Genomic DNA, 24,577 nt, shown 5'->3' with positions numbered 1-24,577 from the left:
GAGTCGCCTCTTCACTGTTGACATTGAGATTGGTGTTTTGTGGATACCATTTAATGAAGCTGCCAGTTGAGGACATATGAGGTGCCTATTTCTCAAACTGGAGACTCTGATGTACTTCTCCCCTTGCTCAGTTGTGCACCGGGGCCTCCCACTTCTCTTTCTATTCTGGTTAGAGCCAGTTTGCGCTGTTGTCCGCAGGAAGTAGTAAATATTGTTTTATGAGATCTTCAGTTTCTTAGCAATAGCTCACATGGAATAGCCTTTGTTACTCAGTAAATCAACAAGAATAGACTGATGAGTTTAAGAAGAAAGTTCTTTTTTTTTACAAAATTTTCAAAAGGACATGGATATATATTGTAATTTTTGTGAACGGGGACCTGAAGATCAATGTCTATTTTATGTTTATTTGGGACCCCAGTCTCAGAAGTTTTGGCAGCATGTCAGTGCATCATATCAACACTTTGGCTCAGAATTTTCCCTTCCTTATGAACATGTACTGTTTTGTTGTACTAATTACTCTTATGCTAAAGCTAATGAGTACAATATAATCAGTATGATCTCATTGCAAGCAAAATCACACATTCATAGATCTAAATACTCCAATCACAAATGAAATTGATTAAAAGCAGTTTAAACCATTTTGCACTCTAAGAATAAGAAAGCTTGTAAAACACAAAATGTATGTACTTTATTTAATATTGTTCTTTAATGTTCTTGCAGATTCTGATGTCACTGTAATATGTTGTTTCTGTGCTGGAACACCTGGCTGTTTGTTGTTACTGTTTTAATACAGTTGGAAAAATACAAAATACATGGCAGTTTTCAAATGTATTTCACTTGATGAATATTTATTAAGTGTTGCAGTGTCTTTTGGAAATTCAAGAACTGAACCATTTAACAAATTCAAGACTATTTCATACTTCTGAAATATTGAAATAAAATGTGTGATCCTGCATAAATTTATATCTTTGAACAGCCTGTTGAGTGGTTTCTGCAATTTTTACATGTGATGCCATGTGATACAAGAAAAACTGCAAGGAGTGACAGATTTCCAGTCACACGCAAGCAGTTTAATACTATTTTACAAGTGTAGATATCAGTGACAACAAAGAGGGAACATAGGATATCACTTTGCAATAAAATACATAGCTCTATTAGCTCTAAAATGCATATAGCTAATATTATTTCAACAACAAAATGTAATTCACACCATTTACATTCATCCTTAGCATGCTATCACTGGACAAACATGGGATTTTATAATGCCGACTGTATGTACATGTTTGTTTTATCATTTCAACCTCTGCTGCATAATGAGGGCACCAGAGTCATTAGTGTGTTAAAAGCAAAAACCTCTCAAAGTAAACAGTTTTCATGTAGAGTGCTGAATGTTAGGAACATTGGTTCCACATTATGGCCTAAATGTTGTCAGTTCTGAAAAAAATAAATCCATTTTCATTGACTTAGCATCAACCAGACCAGAAACTGTTGCTGGAAAGATATACAGTTATCTAAATATTTAGATAACTGTATATCTTTCCAGCATATATATCTTTATATATCTTTATATCTTTATATATATATATATATATATATATCTTTTTTTTTTTTTTTTTAATCATATTTCTGCAAAAAAAATATTGGCTTTACATTATAGCAGCTACTAAACACATTGTCTTGCTATAAATATTACACATTTGTATCAATCCAGAATATACAGTAACAAAATGTACTTATTTACACAAAAACATCACTTTATATTACTTGAGCGATATAGTCTGAAACAGCATAAGATTACAATCACTCTTCCTTACTTTCATTCCACAGAAGCCACAGTGCAAAGCAGAATAATGCTACACATGACCGGGGAAGTCTTGGGAAAGATTAAATCACTCCTGCTTTATTCAAACCTGAACAACTTAGCTCCATACTTGGAATGTTGTTATCGCTTCTCTTTCTCTCACCTACCCTGGCCTTGTTCAAACATGTCCAAAGTGACGTAAACAGTGACTGTCTTCTCTTGCTGTTTCTCTGGAAGCAGGGGCTTACACTGTTTACTGGTCCTTGGGGCTGGAGCTTCCACGGAACTCTGGCTTCTGTATGGTGTTAAAGGGCTGTTGTCTGAAGACAGCAGTGCTGTGGATTCTCCAGGAGATGGACACAGTGTCTCTACAGGTTCAACTGGCCTTTCATTCTGTACATCTGCCGCTGGAATTATGGCTGGGTCAGCATATTCCTCCTTCTGGTCACTGGCTGGGTTAAGGTGTGGATCACAGCCTATAGCTAGTGGAGGGGTGGAAGTTCTCTGATCATCCTCCATATAAACCCTTTCACAGAGGCTTTCGGATGGATTACTGAATGGCTGGAAGGAGCTTGTTCCCTGTGGGCACATCAGAACATTCACACACACACACACATTTAAAGGGTTAACAAAAAGATGTAAGGTGTTGATTTAATAAATTTTTTATAATCCAGTGGTTTTCATCTTAAACAAACATGACAGAGGTGTAGTGGTCTCCATCTAAAGCCACCAGTGCATGTTTTCACACTAATCAGACTTCACCATTAGACTTCACTGACACGTGTATACCTGGAAGTGTGTAGAAGGCTTTGAAATAAATCTAAATCTAAACGTTTCTATGTTGGAAAATACAATTTGCAGACAATATCACTTAACTGAATACATAAAATATGCAGGGCGTGAGGTTGTGACTGGCTACGGTCCAGTGGGACATGGATCCAAACCACTGCAATATCCTTCTTCAGGACTACCGCCTACATTCTTGCTTATGTCACTCCCTGTCCACAAATATCCTCAATTTGTGTCATTTCACTACCTCAGCCACTTTAATTTGGGTGTGATACATTCCCCCTGATGCACTGAGTTCACCTTTTGATGACTTGCCGATGGCCACAATGCCACAGAACTGAGGCCAGGGTTCGGCACCGGCTTCTCCTTGAATTTCTTCCATCTAAAAAAATCATTAGGGAAACATCTTTTAATAGTCATAATTTAAGTTCAAATTATGACCTCACAATCCTGTATAATATGCCTTTTCTTATTTCGTCAAAGTTTTCATTCAAAATCAATCCACATCACATCATCAGTGACAATAAAAGACTGTAACTTACTGGACAGCGCAGCATAATCCCAGAGATAACACAAGAACTATGACGATGCTTCCACAGACACTAAGCGCTGTGATCAGCATTGGATCTATCAAAAAAAGAATAAATTATGCTGCAGTAGATTGTTAAGCACAAATAATGAAGTCAGTGAAATGATGTAATGTACTTCTGCATAAAACGTTTTTTTCTTGTTGATGGAAAAGACATTAATGATGTTTTGAGCAACTGGTGGCCACAAAAACAATGTAATCAGTAGATGATTACTAAGAATGTTTGTGGCTGGAATTTAATTAATCTTGGCACATGTGACTTATGATTCAACAGCAAAGTAATGACAATAAACCATCATTATTTTTAAATCATGGCAACAGTCATGAACAACTCTTAAACTAACATGTGAAAACCTCAAACTTGACCAATGGCAGACTATATTTAACTCTTTTAATGACTAAAAAACACCATTTCAAAGATGATAATAGATGATACTTAGATATAAAACAGTGATTCTATTTCACACAGGCTTCGTCTCTCCCTTCTCAGCTATTTGATGCTGCCCCGTCTTACATAAAGCTTCATAGTACAAAGAGTCACTCCTAGTGACGAAATTCTTAGAAAATTATTAACTCTAATGTCATTTTCTAAGAATTTCCCCGCAGTTAAGACTACATCCTGATAAAGATAAAAGTTGTTCAAAAAGCATCTTAGCCCTTGCGAGCCCTCCTAAGGTGAAAAACTGTTAGGAGTAGGGAGCAGGACTCCCTTAAGAGTTTCTTAAGCAGAAGAGAAAATGGTGGAAAGAAAAAGAGATAGGAGAAATATTCTCCAATCACTGAACAGTAAACACTGAAGATAAGTTCATGCAGGGATCATTTTTGTGGTCGATCTCATCAGAGAAACACCCACATCTCCCAGACAATGCAATAATGCTGGAAATGACAATAATCATAACATAGAGATATTTGGCAACTGGAAAAATGTGGAATTTTCCAGCAATGTTGTATTGGTGCCACAGCAGGGGGTGCAAGTGTTAGCCTGCCCACCTCTAAAGCTATAGAGCCATCAGAGTGAAATTGAGTGGTTACTGTACACACTGTAGCCTTAGTTCTGTGAGCACAGGCTTCATAAACTTGTCCCCCTGCTGCTCGTCAGTCGGCCATGTATGCAAATGTAAATGGTTGCTTAATATGCTTAATATTTGATTTGATATTTAAAAACCAGACATTTCCACTTAGGAGCACTTACAGACTACTTACCAAATTTCTTGGTATTAAAGTGCCTTTCACTGCTTTTGGTTGTTCCAGTAAGAGCTATGGCCTCAACATAGACACTGTATTGGGTCTTTGGATTCAGATCTTTCAAAGAGATTTCCCGCTTTGTGTGATCTACAGTAACATCTAGAAGAAAAGCACCAGAGAAAAAAACATAAATGCAATGTTATAGATGATAAACCATTTCTATCTGTGGTGGACTTACTGAGCTGTGGTCCATTCTGTGTCATGTAGAAAATTGTGTAGTTCACAACGACACCACTGCATTCCTCCTGTGACTTCATGTTCCATCTCACCAAGGCGCTTTTGTCTTTAGTCTGAACATCGATGATGGTGACATTTCCTGGATCTGTAAGGGACCATGTTTTTGAAAATCAGACTGGTAAGAGAAAGGAGTGCAGAATAGAATAATCTGTCTGGAGAATAATGTACCTTCCATTCTGGAGCAGATCTGAAGGGCTTCTGTGCCATGACCTGTCTTGTCATCAAAGAGTGGAGTTACTGTAATATTGTACGGCTTCTTGTACAGGAGGTCTGTAAGGAAGGGCAGACAGTTCACAAAAACTATTTGTGATTGTGAAAACTCATTGAAACTTGTTCTTCTCCCCTTTCCATTACTGCTGCTGCTTTCCTTTGTTTGATTAAAGTGGATCAAACAGGAAAGCAACATAGCATGTAATGGATCCTGTCTGTGAGAGAGTTCCCGAAAACTTGTAACATGATAAAATCTCTGGCTAATGCATTTCAGAACAGCTGTTCAACAATGTATTTTCACTAGTGAATCCATTATTTCCCACTCTCAGATGATGAAAGAGAAGACACAAATTGATGTAGCGGTCAAAAAAATTTAGTCATAGCCCACTAGGGATTGGTTTGATGACGACTGATGATTGATGATGACTGATGTATTGATGTTAATGCCAATAAAGCATCTTTTCAATGGCCATATTTCCATCTGCAATCCATTAACCATTTTTATGCCTGTTCTCTAACCTACCAAATAGTGTTATGTTGGTGTATTTGCTTTCCTTCCAGTAGTATTGATTCCCATTGTGGGTCCAGTCGATCATGTAACCACTGACAGGCTGAACAGGAGCCTTCCAGCTGACCAGAATAACACCATCAAGAGTTGAGGTCTGCATGTCTGTCACTTGAGGGAGGCCTGCCAAGTGAAATCAAGTGAAAAGAGGCTTATTGCTTGATACACAATCAGGGAAAATGAAAACAATATGACCCATAAACTGTGACAACCACTATGAAAGCAAACTCATTGCATTAAAACTCACTTTCTCCAATGGCTGGAACATAAACGGAGTCCTCCGCAAGCAAGGCTTCATTATGGAAGACTGTGAGATTTAGTCTGTGTGCATCTTGGTTCACATCAACAACACATGTTGAGTTGCCACACAATATATCCGCATAATTTACTCCACGCATGTGTTCCTTGTAGGAAGTCTGTTTGACAATGTGGGTAAATGTGCCTTGGCATGTCGAAGGAATCTCCTGTGTAAAGAGTTTGAAGCACGAAATATCAATAAGTGATGTATGAAGCATGTCTCTTAGGAAATGTACTGTATGCTGTGAAGTTGTAGAATTGAATTTTGAGTTTAGAAATGAAGGAAGTGAATTTAAAGGATCTGTGTGAGGGTTCCTTACCGTCCACATGGTGCGAACTTGTCTAACTCCATTTTTGTCTGGTTTGGCTACCTGTCTCCACAGACGCAACTTGACATCGCTCTCTGTAAAGGGTTAAAATATGTTCAGGAATACACATAAAGCAATATATTAGAGATGAAATAATTAGTGACAACAGAAAATGTGGCAACTGTTTTGATAATTAATTAAAGTCCTTTGCTGATTCCGCAGCTTCTCGAATGTGAGGATTTGCTGTTTTTTATGGTTTTATATAATTGCAAATTGAATATCTTTGGGTTTATACTACTGTTAGTACAAAACAAGCTATTTGAAGATGTCATGTTGGGCTATGGGAAATTATGATATACGTTTTTCATCATTTTCTGACATTTTATGGACTATAATATAAAAAGAAATTCAATAGATTAATCAATAATGAAAATAAGCTCTAGTTGAAGCCCTACAATGTATGCTGACAGTTAACTATACAGTTTGCATAGCAAAATCTGGTTTAAACTAAAGTCAAAGCAGGAGAAAACAGGACTAGTGCTGACAGCTGGAACTGAAGGCAAAATAGCCTTGAGCTCATCGCAACCGCTGCCAACTAGTGAGGGGTGATCTTTCCATTAGTCACAGTTTGTTTTTGGTTTTAAAGGGTAAAACACGTTAAGTCTTGCACATCTGTCTTTTACACTGTGAGGTACAAATTCCCTCTTGGTAAATGTCAATCTACACCTCTGTGAAAGCTTATGATTTGGTTCAATGATTTGTTATCAGATCAGTGAAATGTGACGCATGAAGTGTTTTGACTTCGAGATATTCACATTCAAGTCCTAACCTGTAACTCAAATGTGTCCAAATTAAGTAGCTCAATCTGATCTTCACTCCCTCTCAGCGGCAGCAAATAATCTTTCTAAATTTCAGTCTTTCACAATTTCTATACAAAATGTTACAAATAAATGTTTTTGGTTTGTTTATCTGACGCAAAACCAATGTTAATTTGTAAACCTGAAGAACTGTCCAGTGTTCCAGTATGATGCATATACAAACGTATTCCTCACTTTCATGAATGGTTGGCTTATCATGGCTTTTGCACATTTAAGTAAACTGATAACACAGCATAATCACTTCTAAGTTGTTATTAATGCACAATATAATGGAGGAAGTTGAGTGTTCTTCATGTACACCAAGACTGTGAGAGCAGATCAACAGTGGTGCAGAAGCATTGCCTTAATTATTATAGCCAAGGCAAACTCTCATGCCATCTATGGTTCTTCACAACTCTAAATACAATTTATCAATCAGTCAGTCTATTGAATATGTTAAATCCACACTGTAACTTCTGAGAAAAATGACAAGGTATTATTATTATCCTCATTTTACTATCCTGAGTCTTCTTAAATGACAATGTAATTTGTTCTCCATTGAGAACTTGTGTGTAGGAAGCTTTGTTATATTGATATGATATAATTCTTTCATGTTGGATACTCTAAAGTGTATTTTCTCAGTCAAATGTATACAGAGATGCTGAATAAACACAGTAAACAGTGTTCTCACTATTTAGTTTGGTCAGAACGGTCTTCTCCTGGCTCCAGTCGCTCCAGGGGGCGTGGTCTAAAGCACAGCGGACTGATATTTTGTAGTTAGTGCAGGGTTCCAATTTTTCAATGATTATGGTGCTTATAGGTTCAGGGTCTAGAGTCTTCCTGAGCACCCACTAGGAAAAACAGAAAGATTTTGGTTAGAAACATCCACTCAAATTCTAGGGACATAGCAGTTGCTGTGTAACTGTCACCTGACACCTGTAGGAGGGCTGAGTCAGTTTGTAATTGCTGTTGTGACTGTGTCCAAAATGATTGATTGATGAATTATTTTGTGACTCTACAATTGACAGGGATGACACAAAATGACACTCACTAGTGAGTAAGTAGTGACAGTGGCGGAAAGTAACTAAGTACATTTACTCAAGTACTCTACTTAAGTACAATTTTGAGGTACTTGTACTGTATTTCCATTTGATGCTGCTTTATACTTCTGCTCCACTACATTTCAGAGGGAAATATTGTACTTTCTACTTCAGTACATTTATCTGACAGCTTTAATTACTTTTCAGATGAAGATTTGACACAATGGATAATATAACAAGCTTTTAAAATACAGACATTGTTAAAGATGAAACCAGTGGTTTCCTACCTTTTTGGCTTTTGATGTCTTACAAAAAGCAGTGTTCAGATGTCTATGAGTTGTTAACAGCTCCTCCAAATAGTGATTTTTCCTTCTAAACTTCTCACATGGTTTCATTTCAGTAAATGTTCAAATGATCCAATATTTCGCCAAAAATCAAAGATTAGAGAAAAAACTGAAAACAGATTTGTGTATCAGAACTTTTTTCTTCTTTCCTCTCCCATTAATCATCTCACGAACCCTCAGATTTATCTGGTGACCCTTTGGAGGGGCCCGACCCCTAGGTTGGGAACCACTGGACTAAACTAAATAACTGTATATAAAGTAGTTCAAACACCGATGCTTCAGTATTAATAATCTAATGATGTCATATATAATAATATATCAGTCAGAGGGTCCAAACCACTACTTTTACTGCAATACTTTAACTACATCAAGCTGCTAACACTTATGCACAACGAGGGAGTGATTTCAGACACAGCTTTTATGAATGAGTGTGCTTATATCTGAGTTTTATCCTGGTTTTGATCATATTCAGGATATGGTATTTACATGAAACACAGGAGACCTGGTTTATATTCCTGTATATATGATTCAAACAGTATCCAGGTTTCTGATCATCTCTGTCCAGTTGTGTCTTGATTCCTCACCATCTCAGCCACTATGTTCTGTACCAACAAAGAGCGTTCAGAAACCTGGATCAGGTGTTTACATGCAACAGTATACTGGTTTCTATTGGAGTACTCCAGGTATCATATCTAGGTTTCTGAAACCAGGATAAAGTGTTTACATGCACCGCCGCACACATACACACACACCACCTGCGCAACTATATCGTCGATCGCTGGTTGTTGGGCTGACAGTGGCTGGTTGGAGAAGGTTAACATATCGCCCAACCCTATTAGCTAACATTACTGCAAACCAACATTGTGCATGTAGCAGTAGTGTAGAAGTTAGTGGTTAGAGTTCAATGACTGGAGAATCTTGGCTAATAGTTCTGACAGTATCTCCAGCTGACAGTGGTCCACAGTATTCCCCCTCTCAGGACTGTATTAGTGTTACCGCAGAGGGTCTGGCCATAGTCATTTTTTCCTCATCACCACAGGAATATTGTCCTGCTCAGCTGTCTGAAGGGGATTAGGACAGCAGGCCAATGTTTGTAATGTAAACTAGTATATTGTGATTTTAGTAGCTGGACAGCATGTATCCTTTATTTACCCTATAAATGCCAGGTGTGTATCATTTCAGAGTCCAGAATAGAGCTACTGTGTAAAGTATAATATCAGACTCAAAAACAAGGTTACTGACGTTGATCAGTGACTGAAATCACAGATACACTCCAAGTTACCAGACTTCCTTTGGAAGCCTAATTGTAACCTAAAAGTTAGTTTGAGTGAACTCCATGTAACCAGTGGCTGGTAGAGAAGCATCGCTTCAGATTGAGCATACTAGATCAAACTATATTCATCTCCATGGGTAAATTAGGATGTTGCAGCAGAAAAATAGTAGGATTCAGTGAAAGGAAAAGTATATAAACGCAAATAGACCTTAAATTAAGCAATAAAATGTGTGAGACAAGGAGTGTAGAAATTAACAGGTGACATTAAATGATTTCATGTTTATCTAAATATACGCACAGGAATTTCACTCCTTAGGATCAATTAGCCTGTCAATTTGTTGTTTGAACCATAAACAGAACAGTGTTTGAGTGGGTTAAAGTTTTATTTAAAATGATTTAGCCATTTAGCTCTATTCTCTCAGGTCTGGTCTAGTAGCCACAGGTTTCAGTTGGATTAACACAGAGGCTTTTCCTACTTTGAAAGGGTCTAGAATGGAGTAAAATAAATAATATCAAGCCCCTTTCCCATATGCACTGAAAGCCTGAAATTTTCCAGATAATACCCAGAGGAGCTGTATTCTTCAGTGGAACATGTTTCAGTGCCAATAAAACTTTTTCCAATATGCCAATGTTTCCTTTTCCGTTCAGGTTTTGTTTTCAATGCCAAGCTTTATTTTGATGCCAAAATTTAACTGTCACTGTTCTGGCCTCATAACAATTCAGCATTGCTGTCAGTTGGTTGTATTTTTTCAACAGTTGGATACTTGTGATACTTCTAAGGACATCAAGGACATCTAGACCAGTAACTCTAAATAAATCTTCAGAGAACTGTCCACTGCTGTGACAGTAGTGTTATCAATAGTTTGTGATTATTCATGAGTATTAAATCATAACTAAACAATTTTCAGACAGTAGGGGTAGTATATCTGAACTGCCTGTGATTCAGAAATCTGGTCTAGTTCTAACCAAGCGAATGAGGAAAAGTTGAGGCAAAGTTTGAAAGAAGAAAACTACAACTCAAGACCCCTTATAAAAACAGCCCACCATAGTATTGTAAGTTATTTTATCTTGTCAAAAATGTATCAATAAAAATTGTAGGCCTTGATATTCCATGTATTCCTCAGAAATGTTTGACCCTCAACAACATTATTGTCATATCGTATTTATCGTATTTAAAAACTCTGTATACTGTGGAACACAGAAAAATGTATCCAGTGGTGATAGACTTGATCAGCATTGTGTGAACTCATCTGGCAAGGGCTTGAATGTAACAGATGTTCATTTATATGTAAAAGTTCCGCACTGTAGGTTTAACATTAAAAGTTTATATAAAAAATATTTTCTTCTTAAGACCAATAATAAGATGGTTAAATCTCATAACCAGATAGGCTGATTTGTAAAGAGCATAAAGCCAGAATGGCTCGACTTTTTAAACTAACATATCAACACTAAAAGTAACATTTAACATTTTTACAGTCAGAGGCTTTACAAGAGATCTCAACATCAAGTGATGCTCATGAGCTTAATTTTGATGGTGAAAAAAGTAAAATATGTTTAACCTTAGATAGTCTAATATAGCCTTTATCATAACATATCTTCTACATCAGTGACCTAATGTAAAAGATCATGAACACTTCAGGTAATATTGACTACTCAACCAGCGTCTGTGCTATCACAAAATACCTCAAGAGTCATCCATAAACATGGTGTAGTGTTAATGCTTAAAAAGATGTGCATACAGCTATACTAAAGCTATACTCCAGACTTGCTTTTTGTAACAAGGAAATAGTTTCTGGTATTGAATTAAGACTAACGGGACACCTGAGAACATGAGAATGTGGAACAAGGATGACTGAGCAGTTACAGCCCTTTGGCATTGCTACTATCAAATTGGTTGATCCACAAGGGGGTTTAATGCAAGAACTCAAATTTTTCAGACTGTATTGTATAGTACCTGTGCAATAACAATCAGTAAAAAAGTGTCCAAAATTAAAATAGATTACATCAGTTTTGCTTCTCACAACAATGCCAGATTGGGATGACTTAATCAAAATCTATTTCAGACTTTCTTTCAGTAACAAGGAAATACTTGCAATTTTAGCGCATAACAAACAGATAGTAATTAGTGTCTGAACTTTAAAGATAATTTGTAGAAGACTTGGTCTGTTCAGCAGGAAGAACTAGTCTGACTTCAAAGTGCTGAGTCATGAGATCACGAACAATGGACAATGTCTGTTGTTCTTGTGTCTGCATATGATATGTTTTCCTTGGTACTGTTATGTTGTCAATTCAGAGTATATTTTAACCCTTGCATGACAAATTCTGCACTCATAAGCTGTCCAACAACATAAACACTCACAAGTCTCATCTCTACCATCCATCCCATATGCCATAAACATAGCATAATACATTCTAGGTAACTGTCAATTCACTGTGTGGCTAACTGTTATGTAGTTTACTCTTTAGTTTTATTCTTATGAACTCAAGGTTCCCTAGATTGATCACTGTGTTATTGTGTGATATTTTGTTTTCTTTCTGACATGGCGGACAATGTAACAAATTTTGACAGTTGTGAGTCCAGGTTTCAATTATTTCTGTACCAGTTAATTTTTACAGTACCTTTGGTCTAACTCTTCACCATGATGTCTTGTTTATGTTAGGGTGATCTGACTTGTAATCATCATCATTGTGTTTTATTTAGTACAGTTTTAACAGTTTCACAATGGCAAATGCTAACTACTGTCTTCTGGTGATTAAAGAGGGACATACCTTGTTATATCTGACTTCACAATGACATTTTTCAGACTTTTTTATAGATGACCGGGTCCATTCAACCAACAGAGCATTAGAGAGGGCAGTTATGTTCAACTTCGGAGGAGTAATTTTCACTGAGGGAATATAATGATGACAGAACATCAAAATCGCAGAAATGTAGAAAGAGATCAATAAGAGGTACATATTTTTCTACAAAATAGACTTTATGTTACTTACATATGTGATAGGGGTAAAATGTTTGAGGGTCGGAGTTAACTTCCCAAGCAGCAGTTTTGGCTCTCACAATGACAGTGGTATTCACCACAAAAGGTATTTTACCAGCTGTATCAGTGAATATGCATGTTTTCACATGCGAGCTGCAGATTTCACTCAGGGAAGGACTGAAAGAAATATATGTTTTACATTAAATACAAACATAAACAAGACAAATAAATGTTCCTGCATTAATATTCACATAAAAGGAAGGGAGTGTGAAACTCACACACTCAGCACAGTATAGTTTATTTTCATTGAAGAATTCATCTGATGCTCCCAGCTGCATGTGAGTATCTCTGGCACACCCTTTCCCCTATCCTGATTTATATACTCCCAGATGCATGATATTTTGCTGGGTTTTGCTGTAAAAAAAAGAAGCAAGTCAGCAATGTCCTGCAGGCATCTATAGCCATATTAACTTCTAGAAAATAAGTACTAAGAACACTTCTTACAGTACGTTCTGATGGTGGTGCCTCCGAGGACTTGCTGAGTATCAACACTGTGGCATTGCAACGTGGCGCTGCGGTGAGTGAAGTTCCTCAGTGACAGGACTGTATGTGAAGAGTTGATAGTGTTTGACAAGCTTGTATCCATGGGTACATTGTTCAGTGTCCAAAAGATTTTGCCACGGACACAAGAACTCTGGCACACTATCTCAGCATCAGATCCCACTTCAATGTACTGATCTTTGGGGACAACGTTACAGGTTTTGTCATGTTGACCTGCAGGGAATGATAATGTCAGTTAACATCTCAGAATGTAAATTATATTTTTTTTTTTATGTAACAGACCATTACATTAAGCCACATGTATTTAGTTCAGAAAAAGCAACATTAGCTGATGATGTGATGGTTTACAGCGGAGACTAACATATTTCAAACTCTTGTTGCTGAAGCAAAGAAATATTTTAAAAAAGGTTTTACTTTCAGATGAAATATATATTTTTTATATTACATTACATGCACAAAAGCTCAAACAGCACAACAAGTTGTGTTCCGAGGCTTTCAAAAAACAGCGACAAAGATTATGATCACAAATATTTTTCCTCTCTTGCTTTCCTTAGAACGCACTTTGTCATCTGTCATCTCATACAAGCCACAAGTCAAATGACTGAGAATAAACCAAACCTGTATTCACTCTTTCCCCATGTGATCACATGCCGCACAAGTATGTTATTCTAGCTTCAAGGATGTTTCCTAGTATTGTAACACTCGGTATGAACAAAGACAATATTGTAACATCACGTGAAGCTATTTCCACCACTACCACAAAGAAGTTTTATCAAACAAATGTCAGCCAGATGAACAAATGTCAGCCAAGGAGAATTAGCTTCTCTCACAATTTAGCTTTGATGTTTCAGTCACCCAGGGATTAACTCATTCTTCTTTATCTCTCAAGAGGATGAAATAGTGTATTGCTTTCTACTCTGACAGTGATCTCAATAGACCATAATAGAGCCATGGCATCTTTGTGGATGAAATACAGCGCACTCTTTGACGGTTAGTTTTGGCATTTGAATAACAAAGCTTACCAAAGCAATGCATTGTTCACTGTCTACTCTCACGCACATTGTCTAAACTGGAAAAACTTATCAGACCACTGCTGTCTCCTACAGTTTACAATACTGCACATTGATGCTCTTGAATAATCTGGCTGCATCAACATCTGGACTTGCACATGTTTCGTTTTGCTTCCAAGCTCAGGGCATGTACCTGTCCCCACATAAATACAATATAAGATGCAATAATCAATCAAGTGGCTCAACATGGTGGTTGTATCCGTCTTAATTTAAGGAATAACCTCGATGGAGGTGGATACCTTTTGAGGAAAATAAAAGGTTTGAAGAAAATAATCAGAAGTTAGGATACTAACAAAAATAATAATAGTTAACTCTAATAACTCTTCTAACACTGTGAATACATTTTTAAGAACATCAATTAAACTACATGAATAAGCTTTTTCCTTCAATAGTGTGCTTGATCACCATTCCCAATATCCAAATCAGTAAGTGACTAAATTGAAACAGTACCCTCTCTAGTATCCTTCAAGTGCCTCATTGTCACTGCATCCTTTCTTCAAGCCCTCCTTGATTCAACAACCATACAGTGCCAAAAAACTTTCAATGATAAATATTCAACAATAAATCTTAATCAAACACAGGGCTAGTGCTCAACCACTAATTTGTTTGGGTCAACATTTCCTGTTGCTGCTTAACGAACAGCTGCAGATGATTACACAGGAGACACACAACTACTGAAAGTATTCCCTCTAATGACCTGCATGTATATCCATATCCAATATCTCTCAGTATAGCTAAGATAGGCTTCAACTGACTCAGTTCTGACTCAGGTATTGTGAACATCCACCAGTTGTGATCTGAATGCACCGGAAAGGACTACAACTTCGCTGGAATTGCAAATTCACAATTCTCACAAACCACCTTAAATTATCTGCTCCCAAATTGTTCAGATAGCAGACATCAAGCAAAGTGTTCATTATACGGAGCTAAATCACGGCATGGGACAGGAGCACAGAATTAAAAAGGCATTACACGAACAGTGCAGTTTACACTTGGCTTGTACTGGAAGTTTATCACACAGTGGATGGGTATTGGCCAGCATTTTGGAAAGGAGCCGTAATACTTTTCTCCCAAATATATATCAAATATATATATATTTTACTTGAGCATCACCAAGCACAGCACACAACCAATAGTAGGCCAGTGATAATAGTGTTTGCAAAAGCCTCCTTCAAGTCCAGAACAATCAAAATTATTGATAAGGGAGTGTAATGTTTGTTACCAGTGAATGTGAGGCCACCAGCTACCATAACTATAATCATAACCATAACCTATATTTGAATAATCTTTTCTTTCAGTCATCATCAATGAGTTTCGGGCCCATGCAAACATTCAGACTTCAAAACCATCGACACAGCCTCACCCTTGTCTCTAACTGAAGAAGGCTCTTTGTTTTCTTGTGTGCAGATGATCAATAAAGCTTTCAACTTGATGATCTTCAAATTGTGTGATCATCTGTGAGCTCTTTGGTCTCTTTTTGGGAAAATGAAAATGTAACTTGTAAAAATCTCTAAACTTAAGGGTTGGGTCCAGCAGTCAATGGAGTTGTTGTGCTGCTTGGTGAGGTTTCAGTATTGTGGAAACTAATGTGTTTTGTGAAAGTGAAACAATACAAGCAGAAAAAAATAACAAGAAATGTTATAATATTTGAAATTCTGGCAAAGACGTCTTTAAAATTTGAAAATTTCTGTTTGGTCTAAAAAAAAAAAAGATATATATATATATATATATATATATATATATATATATATATATACATAAATAGAAGCAGTTGATGATGTAAATGAACACTGCAGTCTTAAAGACTCATCTGTAACTGTAACAATTTAAAAATCTGTCTTTGTTTAAAAAAATACTATGATTCTAGCAAATTGTAATTATTTCTAGTTGATTTAAAGACCCGTTTGTGTTTAAACATGGTTCCTTCCTTACTAACCTGAACCCTGTGAACATTTTGTGCTGAAACCAAAAAACAAAAAATGCGCATTTCCCCACAACTGAGTCATCTCTCTCCTCTGAATTTTAACATTTAGACAACCAAACACCACAAGATATATCATATATATGAATTTTTACTTACCTTCACAAACTGAGGTTGCAATCAGAATGAACAGGACTAGAAATGAACACATTATTTTATCCTATAACCAAGAAATCAAAGAAATCCCCTTTTTAAAATAAATTTAGAGCAGTTAGATATCCAGCTGGGTCACACATGAAGTCTGAAAATCGTCTTTAGTCCATCTTTTGAGGTAGCACACCACACTGCATCACATTTTCCCCATCAAGTCTGTCTGAGGCATTGACTAACAGGAACTGAGGCAAACCCTGAAATAAACGGGAGATATTACCCAACTGGAGACACAGCGACCCAAGAGGAAGTTAAGTAAACTTGTCGACAGCCTGTACACTTTTTTCTGTTCTCCGTTTATTCTTGCAGTAACATGAGAACGGCATGTTAGGATAAACCAACCAAATCAAAATGTATTGTCATGACGAAGATATGAATCACAGACCTAAGTCAGGCAAACAAGCCCCTCCTCCTCCGACACAATGTTTATGACTTGTCTTGTGTGCAAAGAAATACGACTTTGAACGATTTTTGCATCGTTTATATGGTACATTTTACCTTAGGACAGACTAACAACAGACAACATTATTAGACCACTACCCTAATTCTATGTTTATATAGCTCCACCTAGTGGTTCATAGAGTTTATGAAAGAACAAGGGGTCATTTCATAGTACCAACATTGTAATGCTCTGCTTGATACCAGTCTTATTGAAGCCTATGGGAGATGCATGGAGAAGCACACTAAAACCCAACATATGAAGATGAAGATGAAGAAATGTCTCTACCAAATGAAAGAACACACCGTGTGATGAGTGATTTTCCAAATATATGCAGTCGTTTATTTGGTCTCCAAATAGTATCCAGAGATGATCATAGGTATACTTTACAGCTTTACGGCTCATGGCGAATCAAATTAAAATGCTCACGATGGAAAACAAAACAAACAAACAAAAAAACTTGCAAATCAAGTGTCCCTTGAAAATACTGAGTTTAGGATAAATAATGTTGTGTTATGGGGATATCGCGTATTCAAATGAAACGTTTACACTCCAACTCTGATTATTAATTGTGCATTGGTAGGCTATAAACTAACTCTTAGCACTAAAACAACAAAGGCATACATTTCATGGCTAGAAAAAACTTCTAATAATGAACTTGATCATCAGAAAATAATGCATCGTAATTATGAATGAAGCAATCTCTGCCATGATAACATCAACACCTGGGCTGTAAACTAAACCCATTTGTCTGGTGCCCTGCTGTTCGCCTGGTCACCATATATACATATCAAAAACTGTAGATTACGTTACATAACGTTAGTTAACGGGCTCAGAGTTCATTAAGTTGGGGTGTTATCACAGTTTAGTTAATTTATTAACAGTAGTCTGTTACTAAGCTCAATCACATATAAATCTAACATAACATCAACGTAACCTGCATGCAAATAAATTATTGAATTAACATAAAAACCAAACGAAATGTGCCTTGAAAACACATGAAACATTAGCTAAATAACAACACACCATCACCAGATTGTTAGCCTGTGAAACCGAAAGGGGAAAGATGAAGGAGTGGTCTGCCTATTCACCACCACGCCTAGCGCCTACTGCGCCGAGAATTTTCAAATGTGACACAACTAGTGACGTAATGAAGAATACCCCGGAAGTAGTTCCGTCTTCTTTTCTCAAGTAACCTAGGTAACGTTGCTAGCTTAGTTAGCTTGTTGCTAGCGTCGGCTGCTTTAAAATAGAAAATACAGATATTATGGTATATAGTACCTATACCGTTTTGTGTAACGCTTAGTTAAGCTGACAAATTTGCGTATGAAGTACTTCCGGGGCGATTTTGTAACACTGAAACGCCACACACCGTGCCACTGAGCGGTTTTGTCCCTGCTGACCTGTGACCGGTCCCCGCCTCCATGTTTACTGCCGTAGTGGTTGCTGTTATTGCTGGTGGGGGGGTTCTGTTCCTTTTGCGCCGCCTCTTCCCCAGCCAGAAAGCCATGAAGCTGCTACAGTATCCAGCGGACACGATGCATGGAAAGACGGTCATCGTGACCGGGGGTTAACAGCGGGATAGGGAAGGCCCTGGCCGGGGAGCTGCTGAAGCTCCAGGCCCGGGTCATCATGGCCTGTCGGGACCAGCGCAGCGCCGAAGAAGCAGCCCAGGAAATCAAGACACAGGCCGGACCAGAGCAAGGGGAGGTGGTCATCAAACACCTGGACCTTGCATCGCTTAGATCAGTTCGCAAATTTTGTGAAGAGATTAAGGAGGTAAGGTGTCATGGTACATGTGAAAGCAGGCGTGGGGAAGTTGATTTTTATATAACGTTATTTTCCAGCTGAATGGAGATTGTTTGTTTATAAGCTACTGTGTTGTCAACAGTGTGACTGTTGAAGTGACTGGAGTCTAGGTCATTCCTGTCATTGTGACGTCCGGTATAAAGGAGACTGTCACTTTAACTGAAGGGGGCTCTCCGTGGTGCTGATTGCATGTGTTTTGACAAATGATAGTGTCCTGCTCTTTGCAGAACATTTTTCACTTTTATAGTTTTTCAGATTAAACCTAATAGTTATTTTGTCACATACTGTAACGTACACGGCCAGTCAAATGTTATTGAGCACCCTAGATGCCTTTCTTATTTTTCAAATTGTTATTGTGGATAATAGAAAAATTACAGAATAGGGCATGACATTGAAATACATTCACGAAAGATGAATAATAATGATATATAAGGAAATGAAACAAAAGTGGTTATAAAATAACTATATACACAAACCACAAACCTAACTAAATTGATACAAAGAAATGGTGGATAAAGTTGTAGGCAGTGTAATGAGACTCATACTGTAGTAGCAAAGGCTAAAGTCTAACTGGTAATAATTCTTACATCACAGTAGGTGCCCTTTGATAGCATAACTAAGTCACAGTGCTCTCAGAGTATATACCACTGCTCCAGGTATATTTCTTTTAAACTTTCCCTTCTTCATAGTAACATGAGCTTGCCTTTTTCTTTCTCGTGAGGTGACATTGCCTCCCATCACCACTGGATGTCTCAGGGTGATCCCTCAAAGTTGTTTTTTTTGTTTACCAGGACTAATTAATCGGCAGCAGCAAGGCCCTAAAGGGATTAATTTGAGGCTTAATAAAGGCAGGCACATTGGAAAGGTCTATCTTACAAGTGATGCTAACATAGACAATGCTAGCATCTCCTTGAAGACAAATTTACAGTATATTGTCAGTCACAGGTGGCTAATTGTTGAGCCATCAACATGTAGGCAGTTTCTGATAAAATAAAGCCATAAGCAATTTTAAATTCACTTATTTACTTATATTTATATGACAGTATTTAATAAATACACAAAACCTTTAGATTAAATGAAGAAAAATCTAGAATTCCTTTGCATGTATTTTTCCTTGCATTGTAAAGGTGTATAGTATCTTTTCTGTGATTATGTTATTAAGTGGAAACTGTGGAGTCTTAAATCATGTCAATCTCTGTAATCCATTAGGAGGAATCCAAGATTGATGTGCTCATCAACAATGCAGGCATCTACCAGTGTCCCTACACAAAGACAGAGGATGGTTTTGAGATGCAGCTCGGTGTGAATCACCTGGGCCACTTCCTCCTCACTCACCTCCTGCTGGACCTCCTGAAGACGTCCGCTCCCAGCCGCATCGTTGTGGTTTCCTCCAAGCTTTACAAGTATGGCCACATCAACTTTGACGACCTGAATAGTGAAAATAACTATGATAAGGCCTTCTGCTACAGTCAGAGCAAGTTGGCCAACCTGCTGTTTACGCTTGAACTGGCTCGCCAGCTGGAAGGCACTGGGGTCACAGTCAATGCTCTCACCCCGGGTATCGTGAGGACCAGACTCGGCAGGCATGTTGAAATCCCTTTCCTGGCAAAGCCGCTGTTCAACCTCGCCTCAATGGTCTTTTTCAAGAGTCCACTGGAGGGGGCCCAGACCCCTCTCTATCTGACCTGCTCACCTGAGGTGGAGGGAGTGTCGGGGAAGTGTTTCGCTAACTGTGAGGAGGAGGAGCTGATGCCCATAGCCACAGATGACCAGGCAGCCAAGAAGCTGTGGGACATAAGCAGGAGGATGGTTGGACTCACTGACTGAGTCGAGTCCTGTGTTGTGGACGGTATTGTTTGTTCTTGGACAAAATACATAATCTCTAGCAGCCCCACAGATATTATTCTGTGAGAGATGGCTCGTGAAAAGAACAATTGCCAACTTGGGGATATAATTATTAAATGACTGACATATTGTGCCAATGAAGTGTGTAAATTAAGAGTCTGTGAGGAAAAGTGCTGAGTGTACATTGCAGTGAGTTGATCAGAGAATGTGCTTTGAATTAAAAATTGTACCATGAGCATCCACATGAACAGAGGACCTTTCTGACTTTTTGGCCTCCTAGAAAGACACATGAGGACAATCATGATACTTAATAGTAGATTTTCCAGTCAAACTACTTTGAAATTATCAGTGGATAAAATGTACAAACATTAATGTTAAAATGATCACTAAAACTTGCTAGTTTTCTGTTTTCCAGCAAGCCTGGCTGGCCTGTGTTTATGAATACAACACCTAGATAGAGCTCTGCTCCGTATCTCTTTGTACCAGTCACCTGACCATGATACACACACACACACACACACACACACACATCAAGATCAGAGAGAGAGAAATCATCTCATCATAACATTCATCAAAGCCAAGCCGAGTTGTCACATTTGCCTCCACTGTGAGGTGCTTGTGCCGTGCAAATCCTCAGAGTGCCTTGAAAATCATATCCATTTCTAGTTCAGCTATTGTATTTGAATGCTAAATTTGCGCATGCTTTAGCATGTATTTTGCAGTTTGAAAAGGGAGAGGTGGGGGGTAGACGTTTAATCTGGTTCTCCCTCTTTATGTGTTTGAAGTGTAAATGCTCTCTGCTGTGTCTGGAGGAGCAGGAATCGTATAAGGTCGACAGTGAAGATCAGCGAGCTGCTGCTGCGCCGTGGCTCCCTCCTCTGGATGGATTTAACTCAGCTCGGCAGAAGGAATTGAAGGGAGATGAAGCAATAATTTCAATGTGAAATTCTGATGCAGAAGAATAAATGAAATTGTGAAGAATGTTAAGAAAATGGTTCTGAAATTACTTAATGAGTTTCCTAGAACAGTGATCTACATCGGAGATTGTGAACTTCTTTTTTTTTTTTTTAAAGAATACTGCACATAATACTGGAGGACAAAATAAAGGGAATTCAACATATTACATCAATATAACAGCCCCGCTATCTGGAGACTCAAAAAACTTGAATCAGCAGGTTCCTGACATAAAACATTTAACCATATTATCACAAAAGTCGTATTCACTGCAGGGATATTTTGAGATATTTTTTTATTGTAAATCAGTCCTGTTATTTTGCCCACCCTGTTTGTATATGGTACGAGCATGACACATAACTATGTGCTAATGGATGTTGAACATCAGCTGTTAATTTATGTACCACAAACACTCAGAGCATAGCATACATTACCTTATAGTATTTTCTTGTTGGTGTATTTTCTTCAAACACACAAACTTTTTTTCTGAGTTTTCCTGATCTTGGCAAAAATCCTTCTCTACTAACCTATTTTTAAATCCACAACAGTCATGAAGCAAGGCTTCGTGGTGACTCAGCAGACATACACCACATGGCTGCAGTGATGCAAATTTGAATAATGAAACTTGCTGTGAAACAGCAGACATGTAATTATCTTAAAAATAACAACTGATCATATGCTACTATGTTTGAAAGCAGACAAACAAATTTCAAATCCTCACATAGTTACATTTGAACATTAAAGGAAGCTAGGAGCTTATATGTATAATTTGTGCTTTATTAGGCGAACAAAACAACCGAAATATATAAACATGCATTGTTGTTAAAGAAACAGGGTTACAGTGGCTTGATGGGGTGTGGGCATCCAAATCTGAGGTAGAATGGGGGCAGGAAAACCTCTCCGCGGGATACAGAAGAGCAAAAAATGAAATAATACTGACTGCTAAGACAGATGTTTACATCTCAAAACGTTCCATCAATAACAATATAACACACCCATCGATACTGTCAAGTTCAATCAACGGAGGAAAATCAAAATGTGTCATTGTTCATGTAAGTGATTTGTTAGTTTTTTGTCATCTTTCTATGTCCCACATTCATTTTTTAATCTTCACAAGGCCAACATTGTTTCAGCCAATTGAAAATAGTGACTGAAACGAATCTATGTGCAGTTTATACGGGCATCAAGTCTCAATTAAAATACAGTACCTCTTAGAGTTTCTGAATATAGGATTGGCAGTTTTTAAAATTTATGTACAAGTTCCAGGTTCATCAAGGAGATTTGCAGTTGTGTGATTGTTTTAGATGTATTTCCTGTTAACAGCTACATACAAAATATATCACTCAATTTTCAGTTATAAGTATATATTTATACATTTGTAATTTAAATACATACACATTCTTGCAAATTTTAGGGGCCCCTTGATCTCCTCTCCCCCTGTTGCCCCTCTATAACTTTTACATGACTTACTTGCTCTGGACTTCACTGCAGCCACCCACTGTCATACAATCAAAGCTTTTGAATAATCAGCAATACAGTTACATGTTTGTGATACTTTGAATTCTGTGGCTCCTGGCTTCTATTCAAACCATTTTCTATCAAAATGATTGTGTTATTAGAAGATGTAGCTGGACATACCAGGGCCTTGCATCTAGCATCCTATCAAATAATTTACCTGATTGAAAAGTCCCTCAGTTCAGAAGCGTTCCATATAGCTGTGCCTTGGTCAGACTGTCCTTCCTGGAAAGTCCCAGGGAGCCAAATTTTTGGTTGTACGGAGGAGGAGGGGGTGGGGCCGGTGGTGGTGACTGGCTCACCTGTGCAGGCAGGCTGTGCATCTCCACTTGATAGTGCTGCAGGTCTGCGGCCATCTCCAGGGACCTCTGGTTGAGAGACTCGGTGGAACTGTTGGGGCTGGGGTCTACATAATCCGTGCTTTGGCCTCCAGCTGCCACGTTGCCCTCCCTGTCTTTGGAGCTCCCTGAGTGGTAGAGGCTGTGCTCCGACCCCTGGCTGTCCTCAGCTCGATACAGGTGGGCTTGGCTGTGGGCCTGCCGCAGCCCTGGGCTGCATTCGGGGCTGGGGCTGGCGTCGACCCACACTGGGTCCATGACACCCACTCCGTGATGGTAATAGTCAGCCCCTTCCTGGAAGCTGCTGTAGAGCGGCCCTAGTCGGATCTTGGCTGGCCGGACAGAGAAGTGCTGCTCTGAGAAGCTGTAGGGCGAGGCCCGGCCTGGACTGCGGTAGGTGTGGGCACTTAAGTCCTCCACACTAAGTTGTCTCCATCGGCCAATAAGCTCCTCCTCCTCTGGGGCTAGTGTGCTGCCTCGACGACTGTCTCCGTAGGCAACACTCGGGGAGGAGGATGGAGGGAGCGGCTCGTAGGGCTCACTGAAACAGGAGGACATGGTGCGGCTGTAGACAGGAGAGCTGCCGTTCTGGTGGTGGCTTAGCTCCGTCTGCTGGAAGGGATGAGCATTGGCAAAGCCTCTTGGACTGTCCCTCTCCCACGATGAGTCACTCTTTCTCTCATAGTCCCCTGCATCTCTCCAGTCCATATAGAGGGAGTGATGGCGCGGGGAGGAAGCTGCACTGCTTGGAGGGCCATTACCTTTGTCTTCAGAGCCCCCTCCACTGAAGCTGGAGTAGGAGCTGGAGCCTGCGCCCAGTGTGGTAGGGAACTTAGCAAAGTGCTCCTGGGAGAAGCCGGGCCTTAACCCCACCGAGCCCTCCTCTGGGGTGCTGTCAGTGGAGTTCTGGGGTCCATACAGCAGCTTCCTCTGACCGTGGAGGTCCATGCTGGGCCTCCGCTCACGGTGCCGGTCGTCAGGGCAGTACAGGGCCGTGTCACTGCTGTACAGGTCAGATTTGTACGCTGCCCGGAGCCCCAGGCGCTCTCCTGGGCCCAAGCTCTCCAAGATGAACGCGTGTTCCTGGGCTTGGGGGCTAGGGGAGCGGGAGGCTTGGCTGCTGCTGCAGACCTCATCTGGCTTCTCAAGCACTTTGGCAATTAGAGAGGCCGGGACAGAGTCAGAGTAGGTGTGACAGAGAGGAGACTCCTCCATGTGCATGGTCAGTCGCTCCTGAAAATCAGCAGGCAGCTAAAGATGTCAGAGAAAAGATACATGTGATTAAAGTGCTGCTGTACAGTAGCATGACGTCAGTATGTGTGCTATTTCTGAGAAGGTTTTTGAACTTACAGGAACTTACAGGTTCTGTAATAAACAGAATA

The 24,577-nt window shown here is 38.9% G+C and overlaps 3 protein-coding genes across 10 annotated transcripts in view; 1 reads left to right on the top strand and 2 right to left on the bottom strand.

Annotated features, from left to right (window-relative positions):
* Window positions 1–1,614: 1,614 nt before the first annotated feature.
* LOC121882508 (interleukin-6 receptor subunit beta-like) lies at window positions 1,615–16,798 on the bottom strand. 3 transcript variants are annotated; one of them, XM_042390811.1, is made up of 16 exons: window positions 16,681–16,758; window positions 16,245–16,492; window positions 13,038–13,307; window positions 12,812–12,947; window positions 12,547–12,710; window positions 12,325–12,443; window positions 7,590–7,749; window positions 6,054–6,136; window positions 5,684–5,900; window positions 5,395–5,559; window positions 4,830–4,931; window positions 4,603–4,746; window positions 4,383–4,523; window positions 3,133–3,217; window positions 2,891–2,972; window positions 1,615–2,380 (listed from the first exon to the last, which is right to left on the bottom strand). In XM_042390811.1, exons 2-16 carry the CDS (start codon window positions 16,294–16,296, stop codon window positions 1,961–1,963), a joined length of 2,340 nt encoding a protein of 779 aa, XP_042246745.1. In that variant the 5' UTR covers window positions 16,297–16,492; window positions 16,681–16,758; the 3' UTR covers window positions 1,615–1,960. The 3 variants fall into 3 exon arrangements, with proteins under 3 accessions (XP_042246745.1, XP_042246746.1, XP_042246747.1); XM_042390812.1 differs by having other exon boundaries at window positions 13,038–13,136; window positions 16,245–16,798; XM_042390813.1 differs by lacking the exons at window positions 16,245–16,492; window positions 16,681–16,758 and adding an exon at window positions 16,516–16,561.
* Window positions 16,799–17,940: 1,142 nt separating this feature from the next.
* On the top strand, window positions 17,941–20,636 carry rdh14b (retinol dehydrogenase 14b). Its single transcript, XM_042390814.1, is given in 3 exon segments — window positions 17,941–18,299; window positions 18,301–18,513; window positions 19,753–20,636. Coding segments are annotated over 3 exon segments (972 nt in total). The 5' UTR covers window positions 17,941–18,158; the 3' UTR covers window positions 20,371–20,636.
* A 1,483-nt stretch (window positions 20,637–22,119) lies between these two features.
* The window catches only part of si:dkey-174m14.3 (uncharacterized protein LOC563117 homolog), a 29,523-nt gene continuing 27,065 nt past the window's right edge, over window positions 22,120–24,577 (bottom strand). For all 6 annotated transcript variants that reach the window (XM_042389623.1, XM_042389622.1, XM_042389625.1 and 3 more), the window contains one exon: window positions 22,120–24,446. In XM_042389623.1, the coding sequence (XP_042245557.1) occupies window positions 23,034–24,446 (1,413 nt within the window). In that variant the 3' untranslated portion in view covers window positions 22,120–23,033. The remainder of the gene's footprint in view (window positions 24,447–24,577) is intronic.

This window comes from Thunnus maccoyii, chromosome 17, assembly GCF_910596095.1.
Source record: "Thunnus maccoyii chromosome 17, fThuMac1.1, whole genome shotgun sequence".
NCBI classification, from domain to species: domain Eukaryota; kingdom Metazoa; phylum Chordata; class Actinopteri; order Scombriformes; family Scombridae; genus Thunnus; species Thunnus maccoyii.
This window is presented reverse-complemented; position numbering and strand designations above follow the sequence as displayed.

Excerpts from the sequence above, each read along its gene's own strand:
- LOC121882508 (XM_042390811.1), bottom strand. The coding sequence starts at position 16,296 with ATGTGTTCATTTCTAGTCCTGTTCATTCTGATTGCAACCTCAGTTTGT. Across the intron at positions 3,218-4,382 it reads CTTTAATACCAAGAAATTTG|ATCCAATGCTGATCACAGCG; the intron begins GTAAGTAGTCTG and ends TTTTTTTGATAG. Across the intron at positions 2,381-2,890 it reads CATCGGCAAGTCATCAAAAG|GGAACAAGCTCCTTCCAGCC; the intron begins GTGAACTCAGTG and ends ATGTGCCCACAG.